The sequence below is a fragment of the Rhinichthys klamathensis genome, unplaced genomic scaffold, assembly GCF_029890125.1.
Source record: "Rhinichthys klamathensis goyatoka isolate OS25496 unplaced genomic scaffold, OSU_Roscu_1.1 h1tg000111l_1, whole genome shotgun sequence".
In the NCBI taxonomy this organism is placed as follows: Eukaryota; Metazoa; Chordata; class Actinopteri; order Cypriniformes; family Leuciscidae; genus Rhinichthys; species Rhinichthys klamathensis.
The window spans coordinates 11,890,980-11,917,225 of NW_026606649.1; the positions used below are offsets into that span (position 1 = coordinate 11,890,980).

General features: G+C 37.5%; 1 protein-coding gene across 1 annotated transcript; it reads right to left on the bottom strand.

Annotated features, from left to right (window-relative positions):
• Window positions 1-1,386: 1,386 nt before the first annotated feature.
• On the bottom strand, window positions 1,387-24,096 carry mylipa (myosin regulatory light chain interacting protein a). The gene is made up of 7 exons (XM_056254512.1): window positions 23,863-24,096; window positions 21,741-21,931; window positions 8,060-8,245; window positions 5,511-5,708; window positions 5,183-5,347; window positions 4,063-4,474; window positions 1,387-2,670 (listed from the first exon to the last, which is right to left on the bottom strand). Exons 1-7 carry the CDS (start codon window positions 23,947-23,949, stop codon window positions 2,485-2,487), a joined length of 1,425 nt encoding a protein of 474 aa, XP_056110487.1. The 5' UTR covers window positions 23,950-24,096; the 3' UTR covers window positions 1,387-2,484.
• Window positions 24,097-26,246: the final 2,150 nt, after the last annotated feature.

Here is a 26,246-nt window from a genome sequence, read left to right on the forward strand (position 1 = left end):
TATTTATTTGTAAAAATGGTTTGCAAAAAGTATCGAACCTTAAACATCACTTTTTAAAATCATGTTTGTCAATCACATAATTTAATTAACACTCATCTGCAACAGCTAAATCAGAGCTCTGATAGACTTGAAGAACCAACTAGTTTTGAATGCAGCAGAAATCATGATTACTAAACAAGTGTAAGCATATATTACACACATTACACTAATATCACATTCAGCACCAAGAGTCTCATCAGACTATGACACATTTTTACAGTAACTTTGTTCTTTACCGCTAGAGGGCGCTGAAATGCTGTTAAAATGGCAATCAATGCTTAAAACATGCATTTTGATGTAACATACTTGTTTATTTAACATATCTTAAAGAGTTGGTGAACGTTTTCATAGTATGGATTGGTGTATGTTTCTTCATTTGACTATATTTCGTGTGGATCTGGTACTCTCTTAGTGTAAAGATCACACAAATGTCTTTGTCAAATTGAGAATACGATCATGATTGTAACTTGAATTTAACATTTACAGAGGTATAGCACAACATGTCTTCCAAACACATTATTACGTAAGGTTGCACACTACATTTAAATCTGAAGCAGCAGCAGGTTCTGACATGCAGTTGCAGTGGCCTATATGCACATGTCACGTGGGTCAAAGCTAATTTCCCTTAAGCAGAAGTGTGCAAACAAAGAGACATCAGATGAACGAGGAGGAAACAGCAAAGAGAACGACTAAAACCGCTGCATTATTTATGCTGCCAGGACAGTAGTAGTCTATCTGAACATGCAATACACATGTGCATGACATCACTTTTTCCCCCCTCACAAATTCCTTTTGTAATTTACTTTTGTAGATTACTCAGAGACAATAATGTTATAATTTCAAAAACGTGCACTTTTTATTTCCATTTCCAAAAGTTTGCACTTTCAGGCCCCCAAAACACCGTTGTGTAAATAAATAACCGGCCAAAACGCATAAAATGTTTTCCTTTTTTTTTTAACGGTGTTGTGTAAACGGCCCCTAAATCTCCAAAATGAGGACACATAACCCATGAATTGTAGAGAAGAACACAGGTTTTAGCATGGTCACATACACCCTCCAGTGTTTTCTTCTGTTGACAACACATATTTGCTCCAAATCCAATTCTCACCATCAATCTAACCTGAATAATTCACACTTTAATGGTTGATGACAAAGACTTTTGCCCTCAGAGTCATTGTGCACTCGGGGAGGGTCAGAGGTGTATTTTTTTTTATCTCGCCTTGTGTTTTATAACTTAACTTGCGGTGTATAATGTGCCAAGTTGCCAGGCTCTACCATATTAACGTAAGAAAAACAAAGCAGGCAACTGACAGTTTGCTTGACAAAAACATACACACACTCACAATGTTAGTTTAAAAAAAACAGCTTTATTAATACCTCTCGTTCAAAGAAATATAAAAGACTGAGAGTTACTTCTATATTTACAGAGCATAGTTTTTGCTTCAAACAAACAGAAACAAATCCTACTTGTACAAATTGAAAAAATATCCCCTGCTGTGACGGTTCAATATTGTGTCAGCAGTAAAGAAAATAGTCCTCTTCATCTCTCAATAATAGTCTGTGCAAAGAAAGAATGCATATCAAACACACTGTGTTGCTGCTACATTAAGGCAAACCCCTAGGAACAATACACTTAGGAAACTCCTTGGTAAAGTGACAGTGTCAATTAGATAATTTCTCGTTTAAAAAAAAACAAAACAACTTTCCTATACCTTTTATCACATCTTCCACAAAAACAAAGCATAAAAAGGTCAAAATCTCTTAAAACGGTTAGCAGATCATTCAGTACCCTTTAAATTCAAAGCTACTCACTGGTTGACCATGTCTGTGAAAAAGCATATTAGAAAGAATGAACCTCTGAGGAGCCTTTACAGACCAGGTTTGGAGTGTCGGAAGCTGGTAATCTATAAATGAATGGAGGATCAGTAGTTCGACAACTTCCTCTCTACTCAAAAGTGCTGCGAGGGTTTGTGCCCCTCGCCATAAATACCTCTTCATTGGCATGGAAACTATGAAGACAAACCTAAAACAAACTCAAATCCACTGCAAAAAACAAAACACATGCTTAAAGTGGACAATGCATATTAAAAGCAAAAACATAAAATTGAATTAAATTAGGAAAACAAAAGCTACTCCCTAAACAATACAATTCCTCATGGGATACAGATTTTTGCAGGTTTATGAGACAAAAATATCAGCTTTAACGTTCTGCATGCTGTTGGACAAGTAAAAGAAAAAAAACACTTTCAAAAATACATTTATCAGATCAACTGATACAATTAATTTAAGAGACAAACATTCACAAACATCAAAAGATCACGGTCTCCTCAACGGTTTCAAAAACAACGTTTCAATGAGGAGCAACCAACCGCCGCGGCGCTCGGACTCTTAGTCTGCCACCGCGTCAACTGAAAGTAGAGTCCTGTGGAAAAGCGGTAGGCGAGCTTAGTTTTGGTAGATCTTCTCACTGGTGGAGTAGTCGTTGGTAGTGCAGGTGTGGGCGGCCACCCCTCGGTGGATGGGTTCGGGGCTGTTGCTGCCGCTGCCGATGGTCAGGTTGAGCAGACTGGTGCACGTTGGCAAGTAGACGTGCTGGACGTGTTCCACCTCTGACCGACACACCGGGCATGACTGTAAAGATAAAACAACAGACTTCAGTCAGCATGCACCACAATAAAATTGTTATATAGCTCTTAAATAAAAGGTATAAAAGTCTTATGGTAGATAGTTGCAATTATTAAGGCTGGGCATAATATGAAAGTGTCAACAGTAGAGATTTTTTACATGCCACTTATATCACGGTAGATGTATTTGCAAAGCTATTAGTAACTTTACTTTGTTTAAATGTTGTTGGGCTAATGGGGTAGTGTGAAGGGATGAGTCTCAAACAAGTCAATGAGATCTGTAACATGAATCAGTTGACTTGTTTATTGAAGTGAGCTTTGTCGGTTTTATAATTTTGCAGCTTTTTTATTATAATGTTGTAACTAAAATCTTAGGTAACCTAATGTTAAGTCGTTTTGTACTGATGCCATTTATTATGAATAAACCTTTTAGTTTATAAATTATAAATGAAAAAAGAAAATAATCAAGAGATTCCTTGCAAATGAAAAATGTACATTATTTAATTCACTGGATTATACAAAACTAGGCATTACCACTTTATTATTTAATATCTATGGTTAATGTTAAATAACATTTCCAGAAAAACAAATATACTAGACAGAGCAATGGCATAAAAGTGTCAGTGATTAAGAAACAGAAAAATCTTTAGAATTTTTTTTTTTTTTTTTTAAATGTATACAAACTAAACAAACTTTAAATTTTCAAGGTTCAATTGAATGACTCAATTTAAAAAAATGTCATGTGGTCCAACTAATTAAAAAGTAATTTCTTTACACTTTGAATACATGGGAACAGTGTTGTTATTTTAACTAAAATTTAAAAATGTTTTTTGATAATTAACAAAATAAACATTAGGTGTAAAAATAAAATTAATGTTGCCTTGGTAACCATGTTGTGGCTAAAATGAATTAAAAAGAAATTAAAGCTAAATGGAAATATTGAAAGAAAACTAAGAAAAGCACAAAAGCACTAAAAGTAAAATATAAAAATAAAAGCCAAATTAAAATATGAATAACACTATAAACTATAAACTATTAATTAATGCATATACTTAAATTGTCACACCACATGACATTTTACAACCTGAACTAGCCTTGCCACAAAAAGGTTTGAACGTTTATAGTTTGTTTTGTTTATGCATGTTAGCTGCACCACATGGCTTTGATTTGAACAAACATTTTCCAAATATTAAAATATATTTAAGAAATTAGAAATTAATTTTTAAAAAGATCCATTTAGAAAATAATATTAAAAATTATAGTAAATAATCCCCTTTTATAATAATATTATTATGCCCAAGCTACTTTTTTCTTCTTTGTGACATCACGACAGATTTATCACTAACATTTTTGGCGCAATGTTGGGTAAAATGCTCCCCAAACCCAAATGTTGTCTGACCTGCAGCTGTGTAGCACAGTTCTGGCAGCAGACCATGTGACCGCAGGGGCAGAACGCGGCGTCGATCTCTTCTTCGCAACACAGCATGCACAGCAGCGCTTCCCGGAGTTTCTGCAGCTTCTCCTGTAGCAAGCGGCTCTGCTGGCAGCCCCCGCAGTCCAGCGCCCCCTCCTGGTCACGGGACGGCGAGCGGGACGACGGAGTGCGCTCCCCCGGCCTCGACATCAGGTCCACGATACCGGCGTTGTACAGTGCGCGTCTGGCGTAGTCGTACACTTCCTTGGAGGTCCGACGAATGTCGAATACGTACTTCTTGCCCATGTTAATGTTCTCATTGAGGAAAAGTGAAGCCAGGTGACCCTTGAAATCCCGGCTGTACTGCATCATGACTGCGTTTGTCACGGTGTCGCACCTGCAGACAAAAGCATGAGTGATAGGTTAGCAAGATGGCATATTACACATTAGCGCATTATCTGCTCAGCGTCTGCCACACAGCAGCTCAAATGATCCATTATCCATCAGAAATAATGGGCTTTTGAAAAGCTGCTGTAGTTGTGAAAATGAAGGATGGTGCTGCTTGTTAGAGTTCAAGGGCAGAGAGCGGCGGCTGGCTCGGTTCTTCAACGTCTTGGCAATAAAATCTCTTATCGAGGGCTGAAGAAACAGCACCTTACACACTTACTAACACATTTAAAAAGGTGAACGCAGTTTTATTGCCAGACGTATAGAACACCGTCTAGGTTAGATAATGGGAATGTTGCTACAGAGCAACGTCTCAATCTCTCTTTTTTTTATCAGCGAGATCTAGGTCTTGCATTTCACCCCAAAATCGAAACCAAAAAAAAATATTTTGCATTAAAGAGAAGCCTTTTATTATGTTATTTTGCATTGTGACGTTATGACAACTAAGCACCCAGGAACTAGTTTGGGACTAGGCTTAAGCCTTGTCTATGAAAAGCTGTGCACAAGGTGTGTAGTGTCAAGACTGGCAAAGCTGCTTAACTGCACATTAACATGAAAAAATAAATAACGTTTAAGTATGTAACGATGCATCATTATGCTCACTGAAAGGTTTTATGGTGCTTTCACTTGTGAATGTGCCTGTATAAAGGAGTCTCACCTGTAAAAGGCATGCGTCTCTGTGATCGCCCGGTACAGCCCACTAGCTGCTCGATTACTGATTAACTTGAACAGCAGCACCACACTGTCGCTGGTTTCCTTGGTGACAGTCAAGTACACAGTCTTCCCTGATTGCGTGGCAATTTGTATTATGGGATAGGATATCCTGCATTGAAGGGAAAATATGACGCATTACATTCAAAAGGCAGTAAATGGCACAAATTGAATTAATGTTACATGACTGATCCAGAGATGTGCTCTGGGTGTCATTTTATGAAAATGACGCCATCAGGAGCACTTTAGGCTGCGTCACTGCATCAAAGTCTAACCTGTTAACCAGGGTGAAGTCCTCTCGGCAGATGGCTATGCCCTCTGGTCCCACTCCGATAGCTAACCTCTGTCCTTCAGCGTCCCGCACCCAGTGCCACTCCACCCCATAATGCTCCAGCAACGACACCAGCTGCAGGGCCTGGTACTCCACCGAGGCCTGGCTCAAACCCTCCAGAGCCTTGTGCTTGGCTATGATACTGCCAAAATCAAGACACATTGAGTTAAAAAAAATACACCAGCTGATCAAGTGAGAAGTGAGGTTGAGGGAGAGGGACAAGAGTAAAAATCTTTGTTAATATTGGTTTTGAATTTTAGGTTTTGCTATTGCCTTGTCTGACATGAGAAAAAAAAAGGTAACAGTAAAAAAATAAAAAAAAAAAAATAATCCTACCTACAGAAAGAAACAATCAAACAAACAAACAAACCAAACATCGGACCAATACTGAAAGTTGATACTACATTTTATTATGGCTGTTAAGTTATATAAAATAAAAATGAATTAAATCTCCAATATAAAACTGTGATTCAAGTCACATCTATCTTTAAAAAGAGAAACAAAAAATAGAAAATTTGATAATTTCTGCTAAATCAGACTAAGGCGATGTTTACACGGAAACGATCTGAAGAGAAAACGCAAAAGTGTCGTTGCGTTATCACTTTTTATTCTGTTTAGACGAGCGTTATGGGTGGGATATCTGCGTCCATATGGTGATGCAAAAGTGTGTGAAATTCGATGTAGTATGCACTCCAGGCGGCTAGGTGGCAATGTGAAGCACTGCCACACAACACCACCAAGTCCGCGCACCTGCGTACAACCTTAACTGTCTAGCAGACTTTTGCGTTTTTACCCTTTAGACGGGAACGGTGGAGCGTTTTTAAGATTTCCATTCTGGAGAGTGGTTTCACTTTTTTGCGTTTTTAAGCCCCAAAAACGCCGTCACCGTGTAAATGAAAGGCACATCTGATAAAATATTTTTACGTTTTCACCCGGGAGCGTTCGTGTAAACAGGGCCTAATACAGGAAAATATTATTATAATATAGTATAATACAGTAACAATAATACAAGTTTATGATAACATTTTAATATAAATTAATATAATATAAGTTAATATAAATTAATATAATGCGTTTTAATATAAATTAATATAATAATTTTAATATACCATACTATCAATAGCTGACAATTACTTTTATTATGTCCAATAACGACATTTAATGTTTAAACTGGAACCTGATATCTACTGCCATTATCAGCCAAAAACAAAGACTCGTACAGATCATTTTAAAAGAAAATGTTACTATGAGAAAAACCAAAAAAAGTCACCAATATTTAATGCATGTCTAGCAAAAACAAGTCATTTAACATTATATCAATCACTGACAAAGTCCATGGCTTTGTGTTAGCCTGTATGAAGCTCTTTGATTTTCTTCATGTAAGCATTAGTCTTAATTTGATTTGTTGACAATAATGATTAATCACTAGAGACAGACTTCATTAATCCACTTTGATTGTATTTGATTAGGTCGTCTGTTATCTAACCAAAACAAGTTAAAGAGTCTGAACAGAACTCTACAAAGGAGCGCTGTAATAAGTCAAACACTATTAGGAGAGCTTTGTTTACAACCACACAGCCCTGGATCAGAAGTGCGCATTAGAGCACAGATTAGAGTTCAGCTCCGTTGACTTGTAAGTAAGTAACCACCTAAACGTCTAACAACCAAAACCAAAAAAAACACCTTTACACCATCTTATCAATATCTTGAGAAAATACAGTTTTAGCTTCTCCTGGATGGCGGTTTGTGGGATCTGCAATTATATTTTAACAAGCTGTGGGTTTCAGTATCATTTTTTTTTTTAAAGCATTTATTTTTTAATTTATATATTTGTTATAATTATTTTTCAGTTTCTTTTTTTTTTTTTGTGTGGTTACATCTGTTATAAATGGTACGTTTTCATATTAAAATGCGTAGCTAAATACATTTACATTCTTTCTGATAAAATATACTTCCGTTCAAAAGATAGGATTTTTTTACATTTATTTTTAAATAATTTAACATCTATTCATCAGGGACAAAATGATCAATATTGTCAATATCACAATATTACCGTTTTACTATAATTTTTTATCAAATAAATGCATCCTTGGTGAGAATAAAACCAAGAACATTAAAAAAAAAAATATATATATATATCTTTCAGACCCAAGATTTAAAATAATATAGATGAACAGAAACATACTGTGCCAAATGAAACAACCATAATTTATTCTCTCTAATCGATTTATATAAAATGGATAACCTATATTATTGGATCTAAAAAGGTTCAATACAATACAAGGTAAACTCTACCAACACCACCTGTGGCATAATGTTGATTACCACAAAAAGTGTTTGTTTTTATTTTACAATCTTTGGGAGTTCATTATTTTCAGTCGTTTCTGTCATTACAGCTTAACTTCTATTAAACCCAGAACACATTTAATATCATCATAAAAGCACGATAAAAATACGATGGGAGTGATAATTGTGATTGGCGTGTTGGTTTACCTGTTGATGGTGGCTTGGTTGGGCTCTGTGGCACAGAGTTCAGTGTACCAGTACTTGGCTGTGTTCTGGTTATAGTCCCCGAACTCGGCCTGGGCCAGGAGGGCGCTGAGCTCTTCGGCTTGTTCGGAGCACATTCGCAGATGTCCACGGTGCAGATCCTCTTTCACATGCATAAAAAACAGGTGCCTGTAGAGCAAAAGAGACCAACAAAGAAAGTGTGAGAGTTTGTTACGGACGGAAGCAGGTGGTACTCTGGAAAGTGAGGGAACCACATATGGATGTGGACAGGTGGTGCAACAGCAAAAGCGAGAGAGGATATACACCGACTGAAGCAGGTGATGGGGAACTTGAATTACAAAAACACATCTTGCATATGCTCTCACATGCACAAATAAGATCAACGAATAGATATCATTTACCATTTAGGGAACAGTGAAAACCAGAAGTAAACAAATCCATTGGAAAATAGCAAAAGGTCAAACAAAAAGCAGAAGTGACGGTCGGTTTCCATTCCAAACTGACACTTTCACTTTGAAAACAAAACAGGAGAACTTTGCATTTGTGCGTGAAGTGGTTTGACTTTTGCTCCAGTCTCTTTCTTATCTCTCTTATCTGGCAGCGAAACAACTCCTGAGGTTATACGGGCCCTAATGAATAACCCCGCCGGCGTGTTACTAAACGATAAGTATGCCGTCTCAATACAGTGCTTGAAAAGCACATTCACGACTCACTGCTGACATACTGACATAAAGCTGACATAAATCCCTGTAGCTGTAATTCAGGAGTGCTAATCGTGTGTTTGACTGAAGATAGATCTCCTTTCAGGTGTCTGTGGGACTGTCCGTATTTGTTCTCTGATCGATCAATAGCAGGAAAGTCTCAAGGATAAAACTTGACATTAAAGTCACACAAACCAAGCTTGCTTGCTGTTGTTAGAACAGTGGTTTGTTATTAACTTATCTTTTTATTGATTGATTCTCTCTAAGGGAATGTTTTTCACCTTGACTAATCGTTAGACTGCTTCCTGCTCAGCTGTCAAATGAACAGATAGACAGAATTCAACTTAACCACTTTGTAATAGTCAACAATAAAGGTATTTGCACAATGATTTCCGGGATCAACAACAGTCACTAAATGATGATTAGACGAGCAGAACATTACTATGAATCAAAAAGTAAAAACAAAACGTTTGTCATTGAGTATGATTTCAAATATAAAAGAAAGAAAATGGAGGAAAAACAAATAGAAATGTAAATATGAAACAAATATTTGGTTGCATTTCTGCATCATACTAGTTCAAATAAAACCAATGAGATAATATTTAACACTATTAATAATTAATATTAACTAAAACTGTTATCGGTGTAAACTTATTTTTATTTATATTATTAAAGTGTAACATTATTATTGTTATTAATGTTCTTATTTTATATTAAGACTATAATATAATTATATTATATTATTATCAACATGTTTGTGCAGTTGTACGACTGCATCATATTTATGTTCAGGGAAAAACAAGTTGAAGTTGCTTGTACTGTATCAGCTGTTCATCAATCTGCTCCTGTGGTTCTTCACAAACCAGTTTAACAGCATCATGGTTAACTTCTGCCCAAACCTCCCTTCTTCCTGTACTAACCAGCTCTGGCTCCTTTAGGTTTATGAATATCTGACCCAAAGCCCTTATGTCCCCATAACATTATGTCCACTACAACTTTGCAAGTCCCCTGAGATGAGGTTTGGAGACCAAACAGGGCTGATGTTTACCCCAGCATGCCTCTGTTCCCCCAGCCAACAGAAGAGCACGGGAACACCAAAACAGGCTAAGAGACATTCCTGCTCTGCTCACATAGGCGATGGCTCTTTAAGAAAACAAACAAATGGCATATCAGTTTGCGCAGTGCTGCCGACAAAAGCCCTGGACTGATAAACATTGACTTTGGATGAAAAAAGGACATTATAAAAAAGGTGGAGAATGAAAGATTTGAGGTGGATTCATAGGTTAGACAAATAAACAAGACCTGCAGTTTGACAAAGAAAGTCTCGCCCGGCCTGACGAGACACTTCCCTGTGGTGACATCAGACTCATGTGATGAATTACCTGGCAGGCAAAACAAAGGAGGCTGACGGGGGCAGGGAGGGAGGCAGGGAGAGGTTACTAGCGGTCAAACTCAAGCTACTCCAGGATGGAACGTGCGGCGCTGGTTCAGTCAGGCTCCTTACGCGACTAATCTTAGAAACACGCAGCTGTGCTAATGCAGCCACTCATCGTCAACAAACACTGCCACACAATATGATCCTTCACCGTGTGTGGGTCGAATGGGTTGGTGTGAACATCCATAAAAGGCAGCCAATGATTAGTAAAGGAGATACATTAAAGCAATATGCCACTAGAGACCATGTTACAGTGATTTTACCATTGTTAACAAAGAGGCATGATTCCCAAAAACTAAAATGACCAGTGGAAATATTAGAGCTGCACAATTAATCGGTAAACGAATGCGAAATATATTCTTTCAATGTACACTACCAGTCATAATTTTGGATGGGTAATGTTTTTAATAGAAGTCTCTCTTCTGCTCACCAAGGCTGCATTTGATTAAAAATACAACCACCCCCCCACAATAATTCCCACAATAAGTCCCATAAAAAGGTATGCTGAAGTGTACTTTTTTTTTTTAACAAGGGAAGAATTTTTAAGCTAAGAGCAGCAGGTTGTGGAGGAGTCTAGTGTCTTAATTCCATCAGATTAGGGGGGTTGAGGGGGGGTCTGGGGGCCACAGGCGTGCTCCACTCTCTCTCACCAACTGTTTAAATCACTTCATGGCCCGTTCAAGTGAGTGTGAATGTTGAGTGTACGCGTGCACAAGGTACAGCATTCATGTTATAAAGATACGTTTGTGTGTGGGTACGTAAACTGCTATTAAAGTATCCACACCACATTGCGGTTACTGCAATTACTGCATGAAATCATGATGTCCTATTACCACACCTCCACAACAAATGTGAAACTTTCCCCTCATATTACCCAACTAATAAAATAAAACTAAAAAAGCACAAACATGCAACCCTTTCTTTGAAGTTCCCAAATCATCTGAGAAGTAGGCAATGCTACTCTGAAACTACAAAGTTCCTCACACAAAGACAAAGAAATAATCACGTTGCAGCAGGAGAACTTGATCCCGTAACTGGGAGAATTCAATTAAAAACGCCTGCACCCTTCTGCTGACAAGAAATGGGTCATGCCGTGATATCTGAGAGAGCTTGAGCTTTGCGAAGGAGGGCTTTTGTGGGTTTGAGGTTTTGGCTTCAAATGCAGTGCAACTTTCTGCAGAATTTCCTCTGATGTGTGGCTGGAAAGTGAATCATGACAGGCAGGAGAAAATTATTTAGAGTTCATAAAGTTTTAGGCACTTTCAAATTAGCTGATAGTAGGTTTGTGAGACATTAAAGGGTTTATATAGGCTGAAGGTTGGGAAGATTGTAAATGTTTCTTATTGTACTAGCTTGAAAATGTGAAATATTTTTAAACATTTCAGACACAAACCTACAGAGCCACTAAAGGGACATGGTGGTGGAAAAAAATAAGTGGGATAGGAGGAAACAAATACATTTCAATGCTTTTGCTTTCTCACGCAGACACTTTTCTTTTTCTTGCAAAACTTTTGTGTTCCCCAGAGAAACCTTTGCGCTGCGTTCCCTTGCAAAGAACTCAAAAGTTTTGCGAGAGAACGCAAAAACATTGGCTAATTTTTCCCCCCACACCATGTCCCTTTAGGTGCTCCGTTCAAACCCGTTTAAAGTTTTAAGATTAACTTATACATTTTAAACTTATAGGATTCTGATCACTAATTTTGCTCAATTCTTTCCCTACTAATTGTTTTGTATTCTCAGATTCAGGCAAAGTCATCGTGGGGCAGGGCCGTAGCTAGAGGATTCGGGGCCCCCTGAAAAAATATTGATGTGGGCCCCCACCACCCTCCACCAATATCATATACTGTACAATAGATGAACATGGAGGCCCAAATAACAGAAGATGGTGATGTTGTTGTAAAACCTTTATTTTAAAAGTTAAATGTTTATATAAAAATTACAACTAATAAAAACTAACAAAAAAGCAAGAAATTGTTAAATAATAAAACCAATTTTTAAAAAGTAATAATTTTTTTCCCCCATCAGTCTGTTATAATTCATAAATCAAAAAGTAAACATTTAAAAAATTGACAAGAATGCAGTCTAATTCAAAAAATAAAAGCATTCATTGTCTTATTTTTTAATAAAGATAATATGGAACTGGTAATATTATTAAATAATGCGAATACATTTATTCATCCAAGTGCAGTCTGGTGTATTCGTGTTCTCTCGATGTTTTAAATATCATCAGCCGGCAGGTCAGATGCATAATGCAATGCGTCGTGACTCGTGTAATTTTTTTTAAAACTCTAGTTACAATACTGTAAAAAGACAGGACTTTAGACCACGTAATCATTCGGTCGATTGCGGCGCGCACCGATAATAAAAAATGACTGTACACGGCAGACTGTAGACGGAAGTTTTCTAATTCCCAGCGAAATAACAATATATAACCGGTCTTTAAGAACGTCTTGATCGACTGGGATACAACCACTCTCCTTGCCTCCCTCTCCGTCTTTTCCTGGCATTTCTGGTTCCCTGATTTGTTTTCTTTTCCCCGACATTTTTCAGTCAGTCAGTCTCCTGCTCTTCCACCAAGTTCATCGTTAACTTCAGGCTCTGCCGCCTCAACTCTGATTGGTTCTGTTCACGAGCTGGGGCGGGACTTACAATGTTATTGGGCCCATCTGATGTTTGTCACTGACTGAATAATTAATAAATACTTAAGGTCGGACTAAACGATTTTTATGGAGGTAAGAGAAGCAGATATTTGGAAAAATATTTACCCAAATTGCACGTTTTTGTGGTTTTCATTTAAATCTCAGGCATACAACTAATATAAATATTAGAATTATTCATACAACAGGGGCCTAAATAGTATAACTGCTGGATTTTGTGGGGCCCCTATAATTGTCACCACCTTTCACCCCACTAGCGACGGCCCTGTCGTGGGGGGCCAGATGTTTTGGGGTCTGACGCAAAGAACAAAACATTCCTCTGAAACGAAACGAGAAGCTTCTGCCCAGACTGCAACAAAGAGGGCAATCCGCACAGGAGTTTCATTCTTTTCAGGCGCCCTTTGAAACAATGTGGTTTCAGAGTTAGTCAAATAACATTGCTCTGAGCCATGCGTGTAGATGGGGTTACTCTCAGTCAACGAACTCTAGTAAACCCTTCCATGCATCACAGGTAAACACCTCCTCGCTAACCCACAAAGCGTTAATCATCATTCGCTCAAACACTCAAGAAAATTCTGATGAAAACTGAAGCAACAACAGGCATTCAAACAAAGAGATCCTCTGTGTGTAAACGCCTCTGGTAAGTGATGCATTCAGCATCGATTTGGCAAGTGGTAATAATGCCGTCAGGCAAAAAAAAAAAAAAAAAAAAAAAACCCCTAACAAAATTAAATTGGGTGCGGAGACAACCTAACATCATTCCTGAGTAATTCACACTCAGCTTAAATAGGTGTAGGTTACTACAGTTCATCTACAAATGCGGTTAAACCTGCTCTGCTGTCAGAGCGCATGTAATCCAGTAAACACAGAGACAACAGAGCTCTAGTGTTTTAATTCACAGAATAACCATAAAACAAAGAGGAAGAGTGCAAGATGCAAACTCAAAACTGAGCATTCAACTTTGTTGTATTTTCATAAATAAGCTTGCATTTAAATTTCTATACGGTTAAATATTGCACTAATGATTTCACCACTTTTATTTAACAAAAAACAACTGCATCATAAAAGACTCAACCGAAATATGACTTTACTGGGGAATGGAGCAGTCAACTTTGCAGTTTTTTTTTTCAGGTTTGTTTGTTTAGAACTTGGTGACATTCCAACTACCATAGCATTAATGGAGAGAAACAAGTGAAAAATAGAAAAAGTGAATTACCTAAACAACAAATAAAAGTGTATATGTATGAATGCATGTATGTGTGATTATATATATTACACACACACAATACATACATGTATGTAAGTGTGTGTATAATATATATATATATATATATATATATATATATATATATATATATATATATATATATATATATATATATATATATATATATATATATACATGTGTGTGTGTGTATATGTGTGTATAATATATATATATATATATATATATATATATATATATATATATATATATATACATGTGTGTGTGTGTATATGAAGTCATCAAAAGTTCATATGAAATATGCTTCAGAGATATTGGTACAAAGGATTTAAAAAATTTACTTTTTCCCCCACAGGATTGATTTCGCAAAGTTTATTTGTCCGACATTAATCCAATTTGGCTTCTCATTTTTTTAGGATATAAGGGTTTATAATGGATTTGAGGTCTGGAGGTGGAATAGGGCAGGAATTCACATGAACAATAAAATAGAGGGGAATGAGATCTTATTGGTTGCAGTCCAGATTTGAACTTGCATTTCCAATGTTAACGCCACATCTCAACATTTCAATGTATGGCTCTGACAGAAACGGCTTGTTTTGTGATCCATACACAAAGATTCAGGAGGATCTTGCGTGTCAGTCTTCCTGCGGTAAGGAGGTAATCGGGAGCTTACTGGGATTGCTGGTGACCTTGTTGTCAGGATTGGATGTGGGGTGAGAGGTTTGTCTCGGCAGTTGTCTGTTGGAGATCATGTTGACCCCGAATAGCACCCGCACTCCAGTTCCTGCTGACAACACCCAGGGCCCTGACTGTGAAGATAACAAGACCTGAGATCGCAGCGGGATGTTTTGCATATTTGCAGGCGTAAAGAAAACCAGTGGTGTTGCAAGTATGAGAGCTCTGTAGATGTTTTCATGTTTCTGAACAAGAACCAAATAGCCAGGGTAAGAGAATGTGCGTGGCTTAATCTTTTAAACATTATTTGCTGCTCTTCCCAAGGGTTGAAGCTAAACCAGCGCACTGATTAATGTTTAAAAGACCCCTTCTCTTATTTAAAGTGTGCTGTGCCTCTGCTAATGGTGCTGGCCTCTGTGGATCAACAGGATCATTCAGTCCTGATGAGAATGCTAAACACTCAAGACCTCTAAAACAATACAGGCATCTTTACACAAGCCTGGCACGTATAGCATGCCATAAAGACTAACTAGAGCATAATCAGAAGCATGAAACTATTGAGTGCTGACTACTCAACAATGACCTTATTTCTCCCCCATAACACCATAAAATGTTTGCTGTGCAGAGTCAAACCCACCATATTTCAGCCAAAAGTTGCCTCGAGGTTGGGTTGATGAGGTTTAGCAAGGTACAGTAACATTAAGGCCCCTACACACTACAAGCCATGTCAGCGAGTGCTGCCAAATCTATTGATTTTAATGGAGCGTAGCAGGGATGCAGATGAAAAATACAGTGCTGATACACATCAATACAATGTTTATTAAATACATACCATTTTCAAATACACAAAGTTGTAAATAAAACCGATTATTGGAGCAGAAAATAATATTTCAGTATTTGTACTTCAAAATGTCACTTATTTCAATGTCTTACTTGCAGTTTCTTTGTAATTGTGCAATTTACTATTAATTTCGGTTTCTACAAAACAACGAAAAACAAGTTTTTTTAGATAAAAAATGTTTTGCTTTCGCAGTGTAAACGCTCATGTGGTCAACTGCATTCAAACATCCACAAAAGACAGACCGACTTAATGCATAATAACCTTATAGAAAGCTCGCTAGCCAGACGGGATTTAAACAGTGTAAGCTGGAGACCCAAGTTTGGTTTGAAGGCGAAAAACGTACCAAGCAGTGTTCCCTCACCATTCCTGATTTCTATTCGAACACTTGCAGCTATCAGAGTAGAAACAAAAGCTGATGCTCTCGATATGTTTTTGTCTTCTCTGGTCGAGTTTATACGGGACATTTATTTTGTCCATTAGATCGAAAGATCTGGAAAAAACCCATACATTTACCCACCCATAAAATAATCAGGACAGAAGTGGTTGAAAGTGGACAAGAGACGGAATAAAATACCAGGTATAAAGGTGTATGCGTCTCCCTCTTCTACTTGTGATCTGATCGACCAAAACGAATCTTAATACCAGGTGTAAACAGGGCTTGAGATAGCATGTGCGTTGCCAGAAAGAGTTTTAAAACCATGTCGGCTAACACTTGGCTTTACGAGTGTGTAAACATGTTTGATTATGCAAACTGAAAATAAAGCAGGACATATTAAGACATGCTGTTTTTGGGGGGGTGGGGATTTCTTTAACACATGTGAGTGATTGTGGTTGGGAAAAGAGGTTGGGCGACTCTGATCCTCAAAGGATCCAGTAACGATGTAAGCAGGATAAGGCCCTCAAGGCTGGTGTTTATATCTTTAAACTGTGCATCATTTGTGGATTTTTTTCCCAGCCCAAAATAAATAAATAAATAAATAAATAGAAGTCCAAGCACTGGGTATAGTAGTTTGTGCTGAATCATTTTGCCGTACTAGTAAACATTTCTTATATCTGGCAATCATCCATCAGCACTCTCCACAGAGGAAGTAAAAGATCTATTTTTGGAAGATGCACTTATACTAATGAACATGAGGAACTGTCATAATAACGGACTACAGAAGCTAGCCTTTCCAATCGGCCAGCTCTGTGTCTTATATAAGCGGCTCTTCTGCATTCAGAGGCCTGTGCACTGTTTATTGCATCTTACGTAACAGAACAGCCAGAGATAGAATGGAAGTAGATAAAGTGTAAAAGCCTGAGCAGATTTCTAGTCCTGGACAGGTGCTGAGGTGCAGCAGGGGTCGGTGCACGACCCTTTCTCATTCTGATATTTCCGACTCGGGATTCTGTCAAGGCACACATACATTTTTTTTTTTGCTTTTTTGAATGGGCTAAGGCAGAGAGTAGATTTATCATATTCATGAAAAAAAAAGTCTCTTCCTCTTACAAAAAAGTAAACCTTGTGTTAAGAATGAAGTTTAAAGTAAAAAAAATTCACCAAGCCCTCGTTTTTAGACCCTCTCAGCTTCATTCTGGTCCGTAACGCCCACTTGTATCACAATCCAATCATTATCTGAAAGATAAATCCTAGTTCAGCAAACATTTTTTTATGTTAAATACTCGGTTGCATTCATAAATGTGCCCCATTATGGAAGCAAAATGGCTTATGAAGGTTGTTTTATGTTGTTTTTAAAGTATGTATGTTACAGCATATATTTTAGGTATGTTACCGCACCATTTCAATGCCATGGTACATGAAAATGGTAATCAAAGGGTATTACCATTTTGATACAGTAACTGAATCATGGTACTGTCACAGTACTTTTTTTCTAGGCACAGGTCAAATCAGCCCCTCTCGTACCGGTTCCTATGTGCGCTCATGAGCTAACTAACTTCTAGTCTTAATCATCACTTAGGTGCTCTGAATCAATTTTACAGGGAAGTTTGTTATACCATGGCTGCAGGATGTTGACGCAGTTTCTAAGATAACAAATAAAAAAAAACAGACACAAGACAAGAAGAGAGAATGACAGACTTCATGGGCATGCACGATTTCGCTTAAAAATTCCCTGTGGGGAAATTCATGTGGCTTCAGGCTCCATTTGTATGAGTGTGTGGTAAACACATGCCACAACTCACTGCCGGTCGATGGGCAGAGGAACGCAGTGACGAAGTAGGGCAGAGGTCATTGCACAAACAAGGTTAGAGAACATGACCCTTGTAGCCAGAGGCAGGGCCGCATCATGCATGCATATGCGCGCACACACACAACAGTGCCAAAGAGAAAACAAAGGACTGTTTTCATGTGATAGCAGCCTGTGTTACACTCAGAAATGCCAGGCAGCCATCCATATTCTGCCATGGGCGTCACTTTCTCTATTTAGTCACTTTCTCCATTTAGTCCAATACGGTTTACACTATAATATAAAACCCTTTCATGTTTTTGTCAGTGTTATTTAAAGGAATGCACGAATATTACAATTCAGGCCGATACAATAAGCTGATAATTTTTTTCAAATGGCAGATATCAAAATTATATAATATTTTGTCTAAATGCAAAACATGTAAGCAGTATTCAGTGCACTGCGGAGTTAGCAATATGCTAATATTCCATTCTAAACACTTCCAGCTCCTCCCACATTTACGCCATAAACCCGGTGTTCATTGTTATTCAATATGCTTTACATTTCGTCTACCAAATATTAAATCTCAGCCTGATCAAAGCTTTGCTCTTGTCCTGATGTCGACTGAGAATAAAAGTCTCAACCTTCTGCTATCCAAAATTTTCCTAACACGTCAGCCTTCACACTTTCACACAGAGTTAGCCATTTTTGTGCCCATTTAGAAGGCTGTCCAGTGTGACTTAACAGCTTGAATGATATTACATGCGGAAGCTCTGGGGGTGTGACGTCCCCCTCGCATCAAGAAATCTTGCGGAAAGCGCAGCACACGCAACTTTTAATTAACAGTTAGGATAATTATCATTAAAGTTTACCCACCCCCCACCAGAAGGCCATCTAAACCAAAAAAGTGGCTTTTAAATTACAAAGCCTTACAAAAGGACATTATCCAGTAACCAGGAAACGGAAGCAAGTGCACATGCACACGCTGCCCTGCCAGAGATGTTCTGCCCAGAGGGCGCATGGCTGTGGGAATGACCGCGGGAGCTGGCACGCAAGTCCACTTCATTTTATTGAAAAGGACCCAGCAGAGCTTGGAGCACACAAGCTCTGGGCTCCAAAACAGGGCAGCTATCAAATAACACCACACAGCAGATACCGGAGGAGAGGGTTCACTGTGGGGTTGAAGTAGTAAACTGCAGGTACATACTCACTGCAAAGACACGCACAAGCTGAAGCTAATGCAGTACGAATGATCAGGTCACGGGAGACCCTATTTATAACATCAAACAAGGAGAGAAAGTGGAAAAACAAGTCAACAAAAATGTTAACACCTGTCTGTGCCACTCTTTGTCAGAGACAGACATTTGTGGGACCAGCGTCCTGACAAAAAGAGTTAATTTACATGACAAGAATTCTAACTATCCAGTCAAATTATCTTCAGACTCTCTATGAAGAGGACGTTGACTGCAAGAGTGCTTAAAAACATTGGACTGACAGCTTAATTTCATTGTTGAAGAAATTAAAGCTTTGGATGGGGCTCTGAATTTTATTTCCAAAGACACATAACATGTTAACAAGACTAGTCTGACCTTGTTAGTAGGCAAACACTTATATGGAACAATGCACTTTTGAGGGTTAAAATGTGAAGCTCTTATTTTTGCTAAAGCACTTGTATTAATTCTTACTAGTGTTATTTTAGTATTATTATACTATATTAATTTTATTATATAGTAGTTATTAATATTTTGAATCATCTTAATTTTAGATTTTCAGATTTCATTTTAAAGCTGCAGTCCGGCGTTTTTCCTCTTTGTCGCCATCTCTGTTTGAAATCTGCAATTGCAGTCATTCGCGGAATTATCAACTTTACGTGAGTTGTACTTCAACACCCTCGACATGGCACAGTGCGGATGAACACAGTGTTTGAGGAGAGTGTGCTGTGCAGCTGTCAGTCACCGCGCCGATGTGGAGACTGGCATTTAGAATCACAGATTATTATTTTTGGAAGTATGACCAACATTAGAATTTTCACCGGAAAATGTCATCTGAACTAGTAAGAAACATCCACCTTTATTCTGGTTCTGACATTGCAGTAAATCGCGCTGATTAAATCTAACAATCGCTTATAAGTTATCATATCACGCAAAACCTTGCAAATTATACGTTGTTCTCAAATTGTTAATGTTAACAACGTCAGCATTGCGTGACTACATGTAATGTCCTTCCGATATGTATCCTTGTTTTCGCATGTGTCCGGTTGCAGTCTCTCTTTTTCTGTAGCCACTCCGAAGTCCGAACGAAGTCTTTTGCATTTTACAGCGCGTGAATCGGTTGTCACTGGCGATTGTCATTTGAACCTTTCTGGATCCGCCATCAAATTAATAAGTTTAATTATATCAAGTGCTGTAAGAAAAGGCTAAATCTCCAGCATCCTCACATGCAATATAGCTTATACTAGCCGAGACTCCTCCTTTATGTGTACAGATATGACGCAAAGACATGCTCGAATCTCCCGCGGAAATCCACCAGTACCACTGGAATTAAAAACATTATTACAAGCTTACCGCTTTAAATCGAGCTACGGCAAGCAGATAGCGTTGAACACTGGCTGGTTATGTATTTTCTCAAATATGTATTTTGGATAATTTTTAACCCCCAAAAAGCTACGGACTGCAGCTTTAATTGTAGTTTAATTTGTAGTAATTTTGTTAAGTGCTATTTATAAGTTAGTTTCAAAATTATTTTTAATTAGCTTTAATTCATTTCAAATAGTTCAACCTAAACAGAAATTACAAATGCTGCCTTTGCAACTAACTGAAATAAAATAAGTTTCAAATATTTAGCTAATTTTATTTCTGGTTATATCAATTACCAGATATCAATTATTCAAAATAAGTTTTATTTGAGCTTTAAAAGTTTGTGCCAAGACTTTTGTACAGAAATTCTAGTTTGTCATATGCATAGTGTGGTTGAATGCATCTTTAATCCTAAGCTACAGAATTCGCTCTCTTAACATTGTCATGACAAGAGTAGAAAATATATACGATATAACTAAACGGACAAGGATATCACACTAGTCTCATCTTTACATACTGTATAATGCTAATGCTTAAAGGGTAAGTTCACCCAAAAATAAAAATTCTGTCATCATTTACTCATCGTTCCAAAACCGCATGTCTAGACTTACTTCTGCCTAACACAAAATGAGATATTTAAGGGAAATGTCGCAGGGTTTTTATTTTTTTTGTTCATACAATGGAAGTCAATGTGGTCACCAAAACTGTTTGGTAACTTGTATCCTTTAAGCTGTGCTCCACATTTGTCTCAGACAAAAAAGTAACAAAACTCTACAGTCAGAGTGAATAAAAGAGCATGAGGTGGTGGCGGGGACTCTGCCAGCTCAGTCTCTGTGGGTAGGAGTCTTTGAGCAGAAGCAGGAAATGTGATCCCCCTGCTCATAGTACAACGACCTATAGTAACCCACAGGGAGCAGGGTTACTACAGGGCAAACCACTGTACTGAGAAAAAAAAGTTTTACAGGCTACTGTGCAAAGTGCTCTTTCTCTGCGCAAGACACATGACTACAGCTGATGTGAGGCTGACAGAACAGCCATAAAACCAGCATTGTTAAATGAATATTTAATATGTAACTTGCCCTAGATTTTGCTGTTATATCTTAACACAGGCATACTCCAAAAACAAGATATAGCTCAAGTGGAATTCACATTAGACACAGCGAATGGAAGGAAACCGGCTTTACTTCCAGTAATCTCACTCAAAACATTCACACACCCACAAGCTCGATTGCGTTTTTCTGACATCTTGCACTGTATTGAACGGAAGTCTAAAAACATCTCTACTCACAGACGGTGATGAAATGTTCTCAGACACAACTTCCTCAAATGATATGCATTTTCTTTTTTGTAATGCATTGTTGCTCGTACATGCGTTTTTGTGTACGTACCTTGTCTGCTCCTGCAGAATAAGGTGAGGCTCCACAAAGAACTTCACTCTGAGCCGTAGTCTGCAAGGCGTGAGATTGTCCATCTGCTGGGAGATTCTGTTCCTCAGGTTCAGCCACAGGTTTTCTCCCTTACTGCCGGAAAACTGCAGCCCAAAGTAATCCACCTCAATAATCCCCAACTTCCGACATACCTGTCACCAAGAGACATATTTCATACTGTAAAACATCATTTGTCTTCTTGTCCCCATCAACTTTCATTGCATGGCAACGAGCAGCTTGGACATTCTTCCCAACATCTTTTGTGTGCCACGGAAGTGTCATTTTTTTGTTTATGTAACATGAGAATTACTCATCCTTTTTTGTGGGTGAACAATTCCTTTTAAAGTCTTCAAGTTGAAATAATCTGTTCTTCCATATTGTGATCTATATCTGAGTGAAACGGCTTTTCGAACAAGAATAAATTAAAAAAGTAGGACGGGACTTGATTTTGTCCACCGGGAATTGATCGTTGGATCGTGTGATCTCATGTGTTTGACAGGTTATCCCATCCTTGCGCCAGTAAACACGTCACCAGAGAAGATATGTCGTTGCAAGTGGGATGCAAAGTTATTTTAATTACTAGGGCATATGAATTTAAAAAAAAAATAACGATGTGCATGGATAATACTGAAATATTCCATAAAAAAAAAAAGAAAAAAAAAAAAGTTTATGATCACATTATGCATAGACTTTACTAAATGTAGGCTATCTATTTATTTTACAATTTTGCAGTACAAGCATGATTTTAAGATAAATTAAAAGATAAAAATGAAAAAAAAGAATGCGGTTTAATTTAACAATCGAGATAAATAAATTATTTACTTATTATAATTAGTAATAAGTATAAGTAATAGAGACAAGAAAAACCCCTTTAAAGGGCAAAGCAAATCTAAAGAGGCAAAATTACACCTTTAAAACACTATTCAATAGTCGTCTGTTTGTTTAGTTAACATCATGCCAGCTACCCTGCCTATATTCATTGTGAGAAAGAGATTAAATGATTCAAATAGGTTTTTACATTTTATCTTAGATAAAAATTCTAAAACTAGATCTGGTCTTAATTTAAAATCTTTTCATAAGAGTCAACTGAAAAATAAAGAATTCTAACAGAGTTAAATTTATCACAGTCCATCAAAATATGCTTCAGTGATAATGGATTCTGGCATGAGGGTCATAAAGGAGGATCTTCACCTAATAAGAGAAACATAAGCCTAGACTAGAGTGCCCTATTCTACGGCGTGTGTAGGTAATATAAATAAACTTTGTAAAGTTCATAAAAATATCCTGAGATGACATGCTGAAATTCATTGAACAAGAGAAATTCATTCATTAATCTGAGCCTCGTTGATATGAAAGCACAACTTTCACCTCTTATGCCAATTTGATTTCTTCTAAACTGCTGCTAGACTTAAAACGTTTTAGTGGTGTAAAAATCAGATAATACAAGTTCAGAGATGTCCCTAAAACATTTAGGCCTATCATAAAGTATAACGTCTTGAAAAAGCTTTCACTTTGTCATTTGCGTTGGAGGAAATGCAGAGCCTCCATGCACGAGCCACACATCTGCTGCTGCAGCGAATGAACTTTAGTAACCTCGGGCATGCCATCACACATGCGTTTAGAGTACCCAGACATCTCTTTCTCGAAAAATTATAAAGGTAAATGTTTCATCTTCAACATACTGTGTCTGTTAATCATCATGCAAAATTTTTTTGTTTGTTTAGGAACGATTATATATGGACTACCATTTGATTATTTGCCTTATTCGGGCACTATTGATTCGAATCATTTAAAGAGAGAAATGAATGTGACTCAAACACTCAGAGATTTTAAGAACATTCCAAATATTGTAAGCTTTACCCAAAATAAACGCATGCAATCATATATATATATATAGGTTGATGTTGATATATTAAGTTTCCATGTGCCTCAAACTCATTCATCCTGCGCTCAGGCTACAACTTTTGATTTTCAACATTTGTGTTTATGTTCTGTGGAATAATGCACGAGCGCTAATCGGATAAAATGCACATTTCAGACGCGTTTAATAACAAATATCACAGACTTTCATTCATGATCTTACCTTATTCAGACAGTCCTCTCCGTTCGCCTTTGCGTCCACTTCAATCTCCATCACCACCGCATCCGGTCGAGTTACATGGCAGAGCATTTTGGAAAGGTTTTTTATCTTTGGTCTACCCGTCCTGTATGAAAAAACAATACAAACAGCTTTCACTGTTGTCCTCTCTAAGCACCCTACATCAGCCCTCGCTCACTTTCCTCAAGCCTTCTGTTATCTGTTTCTCTCTGTGGCCCAGCGCTTCCTGCTCTATATAAATGAAGCGCAATTTAAACCCCGCCCACTCCCACCACAGCCAATCACACGAGGCGTATCAAAGCGGACAGCGAACGCTCTGACAGCAACAGAGAGCCCTGCCATGTTCATTTAGTAGTGAATACAATAGACACCACTAGCGTCCCCTACAGGTGCTTTACATGTATCATGAGGATGCTGATAATACATTTTGAAAAAAGATAATAAAAAAATAAATTAAAAGAATATGCATTAAATAGCCCACTACGTAAACATGAACACTATGCACACTAAAGTAGGCTATAGGCTATAGCCTACTACATAAATTCAGTAACATCACATTACAGATCACATAACCGTGTAAACAGAAAATCCCTCTTCCACTATTTTCATCTGATTATTCAAGGAATTAATTAAGGTGCCAATGATCATTTATTTATTCATTATTTATTTTCCTAATAGTCTAGTAGCTAATATGAAATATCATGTTCATTGTCAGATCTATATTTAGTACGAAAGTACATAGCAAACATAATTTAACAGTTTTACCAAAAGCGATTTATAGTAGGCCTAGTCTTTACTTTTAGTGACAAGTTCAAATCATGATTAAAATGATCAACAATTACAAGTTGTTTTATAAACATACTCGAGGCAAAAATGTGTGCACACACAGTCTAAATAAATAGGCCTAAATACATTATATAGCCTATATAGTATATATATATATATATATATATATATATATATATATAAAACAAATACATATTTAAAAAATATATATTATATAAAATAATAATATATATAATATAATCATGTAAAATATATATATAATATATATATATATATATAAATATAAAATAAGTCATGATATGTTATAATAATAATTATATATACTAATTCGTTACATTTATATAGCGCTTTTCTGGGTACTCAAAGCGCTTTACATGGAAGGGGGAATCTCCTCAACCATGTTGGGGAATCTCCTCATGTTGTTTGAGAAATGTAAGCCTTGCAAAAACTTATTTGCTTGATGCTTGTCCTTCTGAGACACCATTTTCACTTGAGTGAGTCCTAGCAAATATCTCTTGAGTGAGAATGCGGCCCTGAGCCAGAGCCTGCAGTCTTGTCCAGTGCCAGAGGACAGTTAGAGTGAGTGCCAGCGTGGTACTGATTTAGGATTACACTTCACATGTATTATGCATGTTTGCCTACAACCCTCCCTTGAGGAGCACATTGACACTGTGAGTGAGACATCAGCTAAAAAGCTTTGATAATGAATATTTAAATTGCTGGGGGGGGGGGGGGGGGGGGGGTGAATTGCATCAATGCATCTTCCAGTCATGCCAGACCAGAAACGGTCCACAGGGATGTGACTAGATTTTTTTTTTCAGTTGTCAGAATGACCTTGCAGTGCGAGACAGCCCCGGGACAGGCACCCAGCGTTCCGACACCTGTCCTCAAACTCCACACAGTGTTCCCTGAATACATCAGGAAAGCAGTGTGCTTGAGGCTGGTTGGAGAAAACACAAGCGTGAAATGCCAAGACGGATCTGTTCTGCTCACTGTAGCCTGCCCACACGTTGCCAGTTCAAACCTCTTTCTCCCCAAGCATTCACAGCCAGACATGACAACAGTTTCGCGAAAGTTAGTGCAAGTCTGCAGCCACCGTTTGTGCGTTCTAAAAGTTGTCTACAGAAGGTGATTCAATAAATAAAAAGCAATACAATCCATTCATATAACAAACAGGAAACCGTGGTGTTGCATTCCAGGCTCTTGATATAAATTGATGACTAACTACATGGAGCCTATATGATTTTGGAAGAAAAAATATAGTAGCCACAAATTAAGAATGAATTCATACTAATTCGTAGTTTTAAGTAAACTAAGGCCTTGTTTTAATTCTAAATACTAATTGCAAATTCATTCCCTCATTTTAGTTAAAGCATGGCCATTGTTCCCTCATTTTAGTTCAATCGTGGCCACACTGTCGAAAAATTACTGTTGGTTTAACTTAAGTTACCTATTGTAGCCTTAAAATTTTGAGTTCATTGAAATTAAATATTTGAGTTAACACAATGAAGGAGATTGGTTTAAATCAACAGAAGCTCAAAATATTATGTTATCTGAACCACATTCATTATTGATTTGACAAA

Excerpts from the sequence above, each read along its gene's own strand:
- mylipa (XM_056254512.1), bottom strand. The coding sequence starts at position 23,949 with ATGCTCTGCCATGTAACTCGACCGGATGCGGTGGTGATGGAGATTGAA. Across the intron at positions 21,932-23,862 it reads GAGAGGACTGTCTGAATAAG|GTATGTCGGAAGTTGGGGAT; the intron begins GTAAGATCATGA and ends TCTTGGTGACAG. Across the intron at positions 8,246-21,740 it reads ATTCTGCAGGAGCAGACAAG|GCACCTGTTTTTTATGCATG; the intron begins GTACGTACACAA and ends TTTGCTCTACAG.